Source organism: Drosophila novamexicana, unplaced genomic scaffold (genome assembly GCF_003285875.2).
Source record: "Drosophila novamexicana strain 15010-1031.04,08,12 unplaced genomic scaffold, DnovRS2.1 tig00004554-arrow-pilon, whole genome shotgun sequence".
In the NCBI taxonomy this organism is placed as follows: domain Eukaryota; kingdom Metazoa; phylum Arthropoda; class Insecta; order Diptera; family Drosophilidae; genus Drosophila; species Drosophila novamexicana.
The window spans coordinates 2,241,041-2,253,411 of record NW_020825051.1 but is presented as its reverse complement, the minus strand read 5'-3'; the positions used below and the strand labels follow the sequence as shown (position 1 = coordinate 2,253,411).

Sequence of the window (12,371 nt, the reverse complement as noted above, 5' to 3'; positions counted from 1 at the left end):
ATACTTATACACACATAAATATGTATTTTATATCTGAGTGTTAATTTATAAATCGAAATCAAAATCGAACGCAAACAAATGTTTCTTAATCCATGTTTCTTATAAATGTGTTAAACAAAAATGTAAACCAAAAATTTAGTGCAGTCAGGCATTGACACTGAAAGAAATATGAAGGAATTTGTACTTATGAAAATATCAGAAAAAAAAAAACAAAAACAAAAACAAAACAAAAACAAAAACAAAAACAAAAACAAAACAAAAACAATCCAAAATGTTATATGTACTCACTATTGATGTGCAACGAGTTTTATATTAACTGTTTATTGCATGAGAGATTCACATTCATTAGAAATGCAAACAATATTTATATTAATAAAAGGAATTATATGTGTGTGTTAAAATTGAGAGACTTGAAAATTACTTCAAATATTTTATCAATCAAATTTTTCAAATTTACAGAATGTAAACGGGACTTTCTTTCGTTTAGTGTGTTTAGTGTATATTTTATTAATTTGTTTCTGTGGAGCAGCGTTTCGTTTGGTGTGGAGCCATTCTGTTATTTAACATAGCTTGCCAGAGCAAGCGCAATGTTAGCTCGCATCACAATTGTTGTTGTCCACGCCATACACACAATTCTGCGGAATTTTTAGTTTAATAGCAATTGACGATCTACGACCAGACTTGCCCAAGTTTGGAAAACATTCTACCTAACACGCTTCCCCTTCCGTAGCAAATAAGCAAACGAAATAAAATGGTAGTTGGGTAAGTTACAGCACATTGGCTTTCAGCAAATTACGTAACCTTAAAGCTTACCCATTGATCCATGTTAGACTTTTGGTGCGCTGCGGTGTAGTCGCTGGCGCTGTCTACTACACCCGCCAGGCTGGCGTCTGGGGCAGCACGGATGAAACGGATAAGCTATACAAAAATGTGAAGACACAGCTGACTCCCTATGTGCAGCAGGCAAGAGAGCAACTTCCCTTCGACGTGCCCGAACTGCCAAGGGTGGGCGAGATGCGCTTCCTGGCCAAACACTACTACAACGAGGGCGTCAAGAGCTCCTTTCGGTTTATCCACATGCTGCCCTGCTATGCGGGCCGAGGCCTCAAGAAGGTGAAAGACACAATTGAGGAATTTGCCAAGGCACCCGCGATAAGCGCCAGCAGCGAGAAACCGGCGACGGAAACGGCGAACAAGTAGTCCAATAGATGCTCTGCTTATCTATCTATTCAGTAGAAGGCTGTTTTCATGTGTTAGTTCATAGCTAGTCTATTGAATACTATGTTTATATACCATTTCACCCCCAAGACAATTGTCGAGTAGCTCTGCGCAGGGTTGAAGATGTCAAAAATACTTATTTACCTCTTTTTTTGTGTGGAATACTTAAGCGGATCGCGCTCGTTCTTCTATTATAGCAATAAACAATATTATGTCTTAAGCGTGAAAGCCGCCTAGAGAACTTATTAGGCATTATTTAATTTAAAATAAACCAATGCGATCGCAACTATTACAATTTTGTAGATGCTAATGTACGAAAATTCTCAATTGTAAATCTTAACGAGTTCTCAGCGTGATAAACTTGTATTATTTAAAGAGTCGCGACAGTTAAAAAACAAGTCATTGCTTTTAATTTATTATAAAGAAATCTAATATTTGGCTAACAAATAGACAAACCATGATGACGAAGGTAAAAAGATGGTAGCTGGGCAGACGCTCCGGTGAGCAATACGTGAGTGAAGCAGGCTGTCTTATAGCCTTATGGGTGATCCCCAGACGATATCAAATGCCAAAGATTGACTCAGAGATATCACATTTAATTAATATAAATTATTCATTCTTTAAATATATTTTAATAGATAACCAAAGCAATGAGATAACACCTATAAATGACAATTATGGGCAAGCATTAAATTGAATGTTTAGTCCTTATTAAAGATAGAAAGAAGCTTGTGGGCAAAGATGTTATCTGCCCAAGTCAGATCAGGCCACTTTAAGCAAGAGTCTTGCTCCCCTTCAACAAAGAAGTCGAGCATCTGTTAGGGCTGCACAGGCACAATAGATCATCTCGGACGCAGTCTTCCGCCCCTCCCACCACTCTATTGACAGACTCCCTTTACATTATTAATATTATTTATAGTTAACTATAAATTATGAGCAGCATCTAATTCCCTACTTTATAGTCCAATGTATTTGCTGTTAAGAGTGCAAGCAATGCTCCACATTGTCAATCACTATAATAATATGTTGTATATTGTTGTCAAACAAGCTTCGCGGAGCAGCTCGTTGCTGATAAACAATGAAGAATATTGGGGCAGGCTGTGCACGGAGCGTTTCGCTGACAAACGTCACTCATCTCGGCGCATCAGATATTGACCGACTGAGTCATTGATTAAGCCGTAGAGAGTGAAGGTTGTCGGCCGGCTGGCATTTCCAGATTACGTCCAATTACAGTGGCAGTCGGGCTTCCGTTGTGATTTGGTTTACTGTAAAGTAGATATTACGCATACGCCGCGTATGTCTAAATATCAGACATTAAACATGGCTTTGTACGGCTCATTGGGCAAATAAAACAAAGCTAACAAAGCGTACTATATACGGAACAGACGTCACCTGGAGGTAAACGTGTGCCGCGCACTGATAACAGCCAGCTCTGCCAGTCGTATCCCTAATAGTGGAGCACTTGAGTGCCTCCAAAAATACACCAGCCGGGCGATAAAAAAACCCCTGTTTAGGACAATTGCTGCAGTTTGATGTAACTGTCACGGTTTTAATTTTAGCAATGGTCGCAGCCAGCCACTTGAGTTCGGGCTCTGATTATCTTTGGACGGGGGCAAAATATGAATTTTGATTTTTTTTAATTTAGAGTATTTGTCATGTCTATTTATGATATTTGCCTATATTCTCGCGCTGCTGCCTACAACTATTTACTCGGCACACAAGCACTTTTTAATTAATAAAACGTTTTTGTGTTTTATTTTCTTGCTTGTTTATTGGCCCAGTTAAGCGGCACCAAACACAAGTAACTGTCGGCCACAAAGTTGTCAACTCTCGTCTCGCTGACAGGCAGCAGATAAAAATTTACTACTCACACCACCCCCGGATCAGGCCCTGCTCCCTGGTTAGCCATGAGTCATGCTATGGCAAAGATAATGTCAAGATCTAGATCTTGGTACAGCGGCTGCTGCTGTGGTAATGCTGGCGGCAAAAGTACAAAAGACTCGATATGAATCGAATTATATCACGTGTTTTATAATATAACGAATTTTCATTTCAACTTGTTAATAATTAAATTTGTTTTGGTAAGTGCAAATGGTCAATATTTGCCAGCCAGTTGAAAGCAAATATAAAATCACATTTTCGGCGACCCATAAAAAACGGCAAACACACCATATAAAAAACAAAAAAAAAAATGCAAATAAATAAACGCTTAACCTCTAAATGGGCGAAAACATGTATACGCCATGTTGTGCCGCCCCTCCCCAAGGCAGACACAACAAGCAACACCTCAGAGACCTACAACGATCTAGAGGCCGCAAGGAGAGCAAATGTTGTATGAGCATACACACACCTGACACACACACCCACACACCCACACACACACACACACACACGCACGCGCACACACTGTCAGTGATAAGCAAATTTCTTTTCGACATTGCGCATACGCCGCCGCGCGTGACGACACAAGAAAGTGTCTGACTATATAAGAAATAAGAGAAGATCGTGTTTATTTGTTTATTTGGCGCACAATAATTAAAAATGCTTTCTTGTTTAGTTTAATTAAAGCACTGATAAACAAAATATATACGTTGACTTGGTCAACAAATAAATTGACGCAGATTCAAAGTTCAATATGAAGTTTCCAACTGCATAAATAATTAATCTACGATTTTTGCAGAAAATTGCACTATGATAACTAACGGGGTCTTACGACAGATTTAACAGATTATAGTCCTATATTATTTGGGCATTATTTGTAGAAACTAAAGACATCTTCCGCTGTTCGTGCGGTTTATAAGCTTAAGTTTATGATATTTAAATTATGTGTTTTAAGTCTCCTTTAGGTTAAAGTAAAGCATTTGTCAGTTTCAAAAATCTGTTATCTAATTGACGTGCGTCGTGTTGGGGCCAAACTAAGAAAGCACATTCATGGGAAAAGAGCTATAAAGTGTATATTATATGTATATATGTATATATAATACTGCTGCCCAGCTCTATACCCTTTATATTGTAGCTGTTGTCAGGTCTTGCATTTAATTAAAGTTCGATTTATAATTTCGATTTAAGCATTCAATGTCTATGCAAACAAAAAAATCAATTAAACAAACAACACAGCAGACACGATCATGATCAGTGTGCTTTCAGCTACTGTCGCATCCATAGCAACAATGAACGTAATGTTATTAACTCATTTTGTTATTGGCCATTTGTGATATTCAATTATTGTCACACAAATATTTCTCTATGTCACGTAGCGGCTTTTGCTGATTGTTGATGTTGTTGCTGCTTATTAAATTGCCAAACAATAGCGTTAAGAGGGCGACCTCTAAGCATAAGCCGGCAGCAGCATCGTATGCAAAAAGGTTTGTTCAACCAACAAAACCGCATAAACAATGATTGTTCTTCAATAATTGTAAGCTGCTGATAAGAATTAAACAGTTTGCCAAAAGTTTGTTGAACTGCCAATCGCAGGCAGACAGGCAACAACAACGACAACAACAACGACAACTTATATAATTAATTTATATGCTACATTCAATAATTAATTTGCTCAAATCATGTGCGTTCGTGCATTTGTTTAAGCAACAGCAAAGCGTGTGCCTTGGGCAAATATTACAAACTGAAGCACCCAATCGCCAATCGCTTAATTACAATCCGATGTCGTATTGCCACAAACACACACACACACACACACACACACACTACAAATCCATCCCCATTTGCCGCCCCACTCCTCCAAATAATATGGCTTAATATGCTAATGCTGCAACTAAGAAATGCTGCATCAATTTGCACATTCATAATTGTTGATGTGCATTAATTACGATTTCTACTATTTATTTGCGTTGACTAGAACGCATTTCCAAGACTCGGAGATACCGGTTTGCTTTATATTCCAACACACACTTATGTAATGCTTCCGATATCGTATATACACAAATTGCTTTAGTTATTATATGTGCCATTTGAAATAATACCCTCTAGAATGTGTGTTAGTGGTGTAATAATGCCAAACGGTTGAGTGTGTGTGAAATGGGGGGCAGGACCTAGCTCGGCTGCATACAAAATTTGTAAATACTTAGTCAGAGATTGGAGAGTTTGAGTTCTAAAAATAAGTTGTTCAAAATGAAACACTACAGAATGTGCCTAAAACCGGCTTTGAACTGAACCAGATCTAAGTCTGAATTCTCTTTCATTTCTTGACATGACCCAAGTGAGTTGACCGCAAAAAAAAAAAACTAAAATTATGCCTTGGTATATTGTGTAAGTACTGAAGAATATCCAGCTACAAAGCATAATTAGCTTTAGCCTCAATTATTGCACATATCGAACCCTGATCAAATCTAGCCCGCTTCTTGTTTACGAACATATGTATGTACAGTAAGCCATATATTCAGCACAAACGGGCAAAATTAAGTGATTCACAAATCAGAGTTTGAACCAAAAGGAAAATCAACTCTGGTTCAAACCGTGAAACGAACCACTAAGAACTTCCTTTGTTCTGGCTGCCCTGAATAACTATGATATGGAATATGTGCGCTGGAATATTTATAAATACAACTCTTGATTACTATAGGGTATCTGCTAGTCGTGCTGTTGTGGCTTTTGCTGCTGCTGCAGCTACTGATGCTGTGGCCAGTTTAAAAGTGAGACGATCTCCGGCGACCCTGCGCTGTCGCCTTTACGCTGTTCGACAGCTAACACCGCAGCACCGAGAACACCTTCACAAGCCGACAACACATCGAACCGAGCTGTGCGTTGTTCTTGTTGTGATTATTGTTGTTGTTGTTGTTGTTGTTGTCTGGCTGGCTGGTTGGCTGACTGTTTGGCTTATCAGCACAAGCGAACGTACATTTTGGGCAACTGCGACTGCGGCAACTACTTACAGAAAAATTTCGCTAGCTTCCCCCGCAGCTGCTCAGCGTTCGGCTCAGTGCTCTTTGAGAGGCTTCGCAGTCGACGACAACAACTTCGGCAGCGGCAGCGGCGGCAGCGGCGCAGCGCAGCGACCTGGTGGCAGTCAGGTATTTCTGCGAGGCGCAAACGCGACGCGAGCTCAAAGCGGCAACGACAAGCAACAGGTCCACGTCCTCGTCGGCATTAGAAAATTGCCAGAACCAATCAATTAAATTATTTATTTATTATTATTATTATCAATATTATTTATATGCAATTCGAGATCGTCGAAGTGAATGTTGTGAAGTGAAGCGAGGATAAAAGATCGTGTGTAAATCGAGCCGGCGACAGAACAAGTGTTCGAGTGTTCAACAAAACATGAGCATTAAGCAAATCGAAATTAATTAAGTCAAATAATACACAATAAGTGCTCAATAAAAGTGAGGTAACAATATTTGAAAACTTTAAGCAATTTCGACAAAATGAAGCATCTGTATTTTGTGCACTTTACAAAAGTATTTTTAATAACAATTATATGCAGAAATATACAAACGATTGTTGGGTAAGTGCAGCTAAATTGTTTTTAACTAATGTCTCAGGAATTTTAAAGTTAGGAAGTAGCTAGAGAATCTCTGCCTTTTTATATTTATTTGTCATATTTCCGCTCTCTTGCACTAGGCAATGCTGATAGTAATTTTAATTTCTTTCTAAATTTACAAATAGACTGAGGTGAAGAGCACGAAGCAATTGCGACTGATAAAACTAAATAGCATTGATATGTTTCCATTTGTCAGATACAAAAAAAAAAAAACAAACAAATTTACGGAGTTTGGCCAAAAATAACTAATTGATTTTTTCGTCTTGGCATTTCTTTGTTCGTTTATTCTTTGTTGCCACACTAATTATTTGGGAGTTCTTTGTTTTGCTTTGAATATTTGAACTTTGTTTTCTTGTTCTTCTTGTTGATCTTCAGTTAAAAGTGAAAATTTCCACAATATGGTTGACTTTTTTTTATTTATACAAATGTTTACATTTTGAATGACAGTGTTACACAACTGATAAAAATGATAAGAAATTGCTGCAGTTTGTTGTAAAGAACACATTTCCTTGTTCTGTAATATGATAAAGTCAAAAGATGTCTGGGAATTTCAGCTGGTTATCAATTTTAATATGAACAATTATTCCGATAGAAGATGTGCCAACAGTTGATAAATTAAGTAAAATGACAATCAGCATCGAAATAACATAGATATTAATATTATGGTGAAAATGAGCTGGCATTACGTATACGCACTGCCGCCATAAATTTGCCGTTATTTATATATGCCGCCGACGCTATAAAGCAAATATTTCCATAATTCGAAGGTGCTACAAATTTTAATTAATTCAAGCCGACTTTCGGGTCTCATGTGCATAAGGTTAGAGCGAGAGAGGGAGAGAGCTCATGGAAAATTATTATCTGCCATTAAATGCAATGTCAATAGGTAAATATTTAAAAGCAAACCAGAAATAAACGAGCTACTGGAGTTTATTTATGGATTTTCTGGTTAGGGATCAGGCCAAGTGCAATAATTGAATTAGTGTTGGCTTGTGTAACAACAACAACAACAACAATAAACTCTAAACAATAACAATATTAATAATAGAGCAAAGTAGGCAAATATCCCAGAGACTTAGCTTCAAATGAGCTTGCACAGCTGCCCAATGGCTTGCGTCCACCCCCGCCCCTTCCATTGGAATAACACTTAACACTTGCCATTAAAAAATGTAAATACTTATAATATTTGTATAGCCTATTGAAATTGGAGCTGTTTTTACTTATCTCATAAACGCAAAGCCAATTGCATTTTTGGCCAGTTGCATTTAAATATAAATGAACTGCAATCAAATGCAATTAATTAATTGACCCAAACATTATTCGCATTGCTCATACGCAACGTTAGTCTGACTCAAGGGGTTCACTCACTTCATTCTGACCATCTTCTAGCGCCGCAAATGACAGCAACGTGGACGAGAACTGCCCAACGCTGGCCAACGCGGACAGTTTGCAGTACACGGAACTGATACAAAGGATGACGCATGTCTGTCGTTACGATCGTCTGGAACGACCCATAGGCAAGTGACGGAGCATAATCCTAGCAGGTCACTGGCCGAGTTTCTAATCCGATTATTCTTCACAGAATACGACAAGGAGACTTCAAAGCGTCTGCCCATTGTGGTGAAGATGCGCATCTATGTGTACTTGCTGCAGAATCTCAACTCGGATCTGTTGCAGTTCAAGATGCACGCACTGCTGCAGCTCAGCTTCCAGGACAAGCGACTAGCTTACAAGGAGTTTGCGCCGGAGCGACGTGAAACGATTTTGGGCCAGAAACATCTCAGCGAACGCCTCTGGCTGCCGCACATATTCTTTGCCAACGAGCGAGAGTCGAGCATATTGGGCACTGACGAGAAGGACGTGCTCACATCCATATCACGCGATGGCAACGTGATCATCTCCACGCGAATACAGGCCTCGCTCTACTGCTGGATGAACTTCAAGAAGTTTCCCTTCGATCAGCAATACTGCTCCACGGTGCTGGAGAGCTGTAGGTTGTCCACAGTTTCCTATTGGTCGCATATAATAATGGGGATTCTCTTTTAGGGATGTACAACACTTCAGATTTATTGCTGGAGTGGGAGGATCGCGCGCCCATATCCTTCGATCCCGAAATGCGGCTCACCGAGTATAACTTAGGCCAGTATTGGCACAACACATCCATTGTGCTCTCAGATGAGGTCAATATGCGACATGGTGCATTCCGTAAGTAATCTGACAGTGAATCCTTTTATAAATCTTATAAAATACTCCTTTTTTTATAGAGGGCAACTATAGTTCGCTCAGCTACACGGTCAATTTGCAGCGCGAGATTGGTTTCTATCTGTTGGATTACTATCTGCCCTCCATGATGATTGTGGCCATATCATGGGTGTCCTTCTGGCTGCAGGCTGATGCCTCACCGCCGCGGATTATGCTGGGTAAGCTAATTAATCTAAGTAATCGCTGAGATTATTAAGCTAGCACTTCTTCTCTTCTCTTTAGGCACCAGCACCATGTTGTCCTTTATAACGCTATCCTCATCACAGAGCAAAACGCTGCCGAAGGTCAGCTATATTAAGGTATCGGAGGTGTGGTTCATTGGCTGCACCTTCTTCATCTTCGGCAGCCTGGTGGAGTTTGCCTTTGTCAATACGATATGGCGACGCAAGGAGAATATTGAGCTGAAGAAGGTCAACAGCAAATATATTATAAAATCCACATTAACGCCGCGTCCCTCGCGCCGTCAGATTGGCGGCAGTTTGAGCAACGATTCCAGAGCACGCTCCTGCTCCAGCCTGGACAACATTGTATCCAGCACGGAGAGTGTGCGCAATGGTAATGGCACTGTCAATCCCGCCTTTAACAATTATCTAACAGTTCATGTAAGTCAATGCAGACATTAAGGAGTTGCCTGGATGTTTATATTTATATCCTTTGATTCCTTACAGCCCAACCTGCCCATCATACGCACTGAGTGCGCTGATAATGTTTCGGTGTGCAGCGCGCGGTCAAACAACGATCACGTTGTGGACATTGATAAGGATAAGGATAAGGACAAGGAGAAAGATGCACCAACATTTACAACCATGACGCCACAAGAGATCGCCATGTGGATTGACAGACGTTCGCGTCTGTTATTTCCCGGCATGTTCTTGGCCTTTAATGCGCTTTACTGGATATTCGTCTATTGTTTTTAGGCTTAAGCGAACTGCACACAATTATATATGTGAACTATTAACGAACGCACCAAATTGTTGCCATACATGTGATTTCTTGTCGCTTGTGTTTGTTTTCTCTTAATATTACGCTTATTGTAATATGTATTAATTAATTGTAAGTTACATCATCTCATAGTCATAGTTGTACAAATGTCACGCATATCTTATAAATACATTCAATAAATACTTTAAGTGCAAAATCAGATATCAGACTTTTAAATATTGCGCTATGCGGTAAGTGTGGCCAAGTGCGAGCTGAATAAAATTCACCAGCTGTTAGTTAACAGACTGTAAAGCATACAGCTGTTAGCGCACGACTTTCTGCAACACAGCACCAGATGGCGATGTTGCTGCGACAGCTTGGCTATGGAAGCCGTCAGGAGGCGCTTTTTGCATGTGCAGAACAAACCGAACGCAAACGTTGCAATTAAACTAATTAGTATATAATAATTAGCCATTTATTGCCAATTAGCAGAAATTTTGCGATTTGGCTCACCAATTAAGCCACATATAAGCGAAGCTAATCAGCTTAATTAATTCGAATACGCAACAATTAGCATAGCATTCCTTCAATCGGAGTTGCTTCCCGCTTAACGTTCATATCCGTTGCATTCAAATTTCCTGCTTTACTTCGGTTCACTGCATCCAAGAAACCTCCACCCAGGCATTCGCCCGCCCATCCTCACGAATCTGTGTATCTAAGCTCGATGCATTTGGCACTTTCGTTTCCCTAAATATAATCAAAATATGCAAATGCAATTAGGGGAAAATTTAACATTTACAATAGCGTGTTAATGCCCTATATTTATATATCTACATATATTCATGACTTGGCAAGCATTAACAGATTCTGTTTGCTTTCGGAAAAGTGAAATTCCTTGTGCCACTCAGTTTTTATGCAAGTGAGGCAAACATTTGCATTTGGCTGCTAAGAGGCTTAAGTTGCAATATAAAATTTAATTATATATACATATATATATATATATATATTTTTTTTTTATATTGTATGATACTTCTTTTGATATATTCTCTTTTTATGCCCCATTCTTATCCGCTTTTCATTGCAATTTCTTTCGTATTATTCGCGACCCTGCGCTGGCCCATTGCACTAGCTCGTAAATTGAAGCATAATTTATTGAATTTGCGCGCTCATCGAGCGAATTGCAGCAAAAAAAGGAAAATCGCAGCGAGCAACAGTTGGTCGTTGATTTGTATCTGAAAATTGCATCAGTTTATCAGTTTAACATTACAATCAAATTACGCACATGTGACTATGCAATCTAAACGGGAATTCGTTGCATTCAATTGCCATGTAAATTGATGCCAAAAATGATTTGACATTTGTCTGCATTTGCAATTACGCTATGAATTAATAGCAAATTATTAATAAATCGTTTTTAAAGTACAATTACAATTTTCAAATAATTTTAGTCATACACAATGCTATTTTTATGTCCCATAAAGTTTGTAAAATGGTTCTAGAAAATCGCATAGAAAGGTTTATGTTTAAAAAAGAGGAAAGAGAGCGAGGGAAAAGGAAAAGAGATAGAGAGAGGTATAGAGGGACAGATAGAGAGCTAGAGAAGGGCATATCTATCTCAATCACACGGTTACCTCACGCATTTAACGCCCTTCTGTGCGATTTTCAAGAATTCAGGTGCTCCTGAAGAGCCATATGAAATTTTAATGAGCATATATTAAAAGCTTATATTTAAAATGATATTGTGTAGACATCACATCGCAGCTTGCATTAAATATAATGACAATAGAATGCAGCGTTTTTGCGTCTTATTCTCTCGCTAAGAATAGAAATGACATAGCTTGACAGTCTTCGGCATTATATGGTATTGTTTTCAGTGTCCTTCTTTTTAGTTTGTGGCAGTTCACACTTGGGAAATCAAAAGACATGACGTCAATCAATTGCTGCTGCTCTCAAGTGACAATCAATTGAGCTGCGGGTGCGTTCTGGCTAAAGGCAAGCACGAGGAGAGGGGGTATCCGAAAGCGGCCTACAGCAAACTACAAAACCATGAGAAGGTTCTTTTATTAACGCCAGCATTTTACCTGGGTTGTGGGTTTTCATTTGCTGGGGCATCATCAAGTGCAAAATTTCCAATTTCCGAAATGCGCCACAGCAGCAACAATGGGCCACAGATATTGACATAGATACGTGCTATGGAGTCTATATATATATATATATATATATATTTATATGGATATATGGTGGCACCCAAACGTTTATTTACATTTGCAGAGCAATTTTATTATTTGCCATTTTGCTGACCAGTTGAAGGCACGAGTTTGCCTTTGATTTTGTTGCACAACATTTGGCAGCAGCTACCTGCAGGTGCCTCTAAACGCTGTTTGATTAAGCCGGCCATTTGTATCTGTGTATCCATTTGTGCTACTATCCGTAACTGGCAGTTCCGCTGACGCTGTGTAAATTTGTTAGCTCT

General features: G+C 39.1%; 2 protein-coding genes across 2 annotated transcripts; both read left to right on the top strand.

The window, feature by feature from the left end:
* Positions 1-457: 457 nt before the first annotated feature.
* Positions 458-1,504, top strand: LOC115769509 (MICOS complex subunit MIC13 homolog QIL1). Its single transcript, XM_030714340.1, has 2 exons — positions 458-762; positions 831-1,504. The coding sequence occupies exons 1-2, from the start codon at positions 752-754 to the stop codon at positions 1,198-1,200; spliced, it is 381 nt and encodes a 126-aa protein (XP_030570200.1). The 5' UTR covers positions 458-751; the 3' UTR covers positions 1,201-1,504.
* A 4,422-nt stretch (positions 1,505-5,926) lies between these two features.
* LOC115769818 (glycine receptor subunit alpha-4) lies at positions 5,927-10,098 on the top strand. Its single transcript, XM_030714786.1, has 7 exons — positions 5,927-6,679; positions 8,105-8,232; positions 8,298-8,705; positions 8,762-8,920; positions 8,980-9,135; positions 9,200-9,579; positions 9,646-10,098. Exons 1-7 carry the CDS (start codon positions 6,600-6,602, stop codon positions 9,892-9,894), a joined length of 1,560 nt encoding a protein of 519 aa, XP_030570646.1. The 5' UTR covers positions 5,927-6,599; the 3' UTR covers positions 9,895-10,098.
* Positions 10,099-12,371: the final 2,273 nt, after the last annotated feature.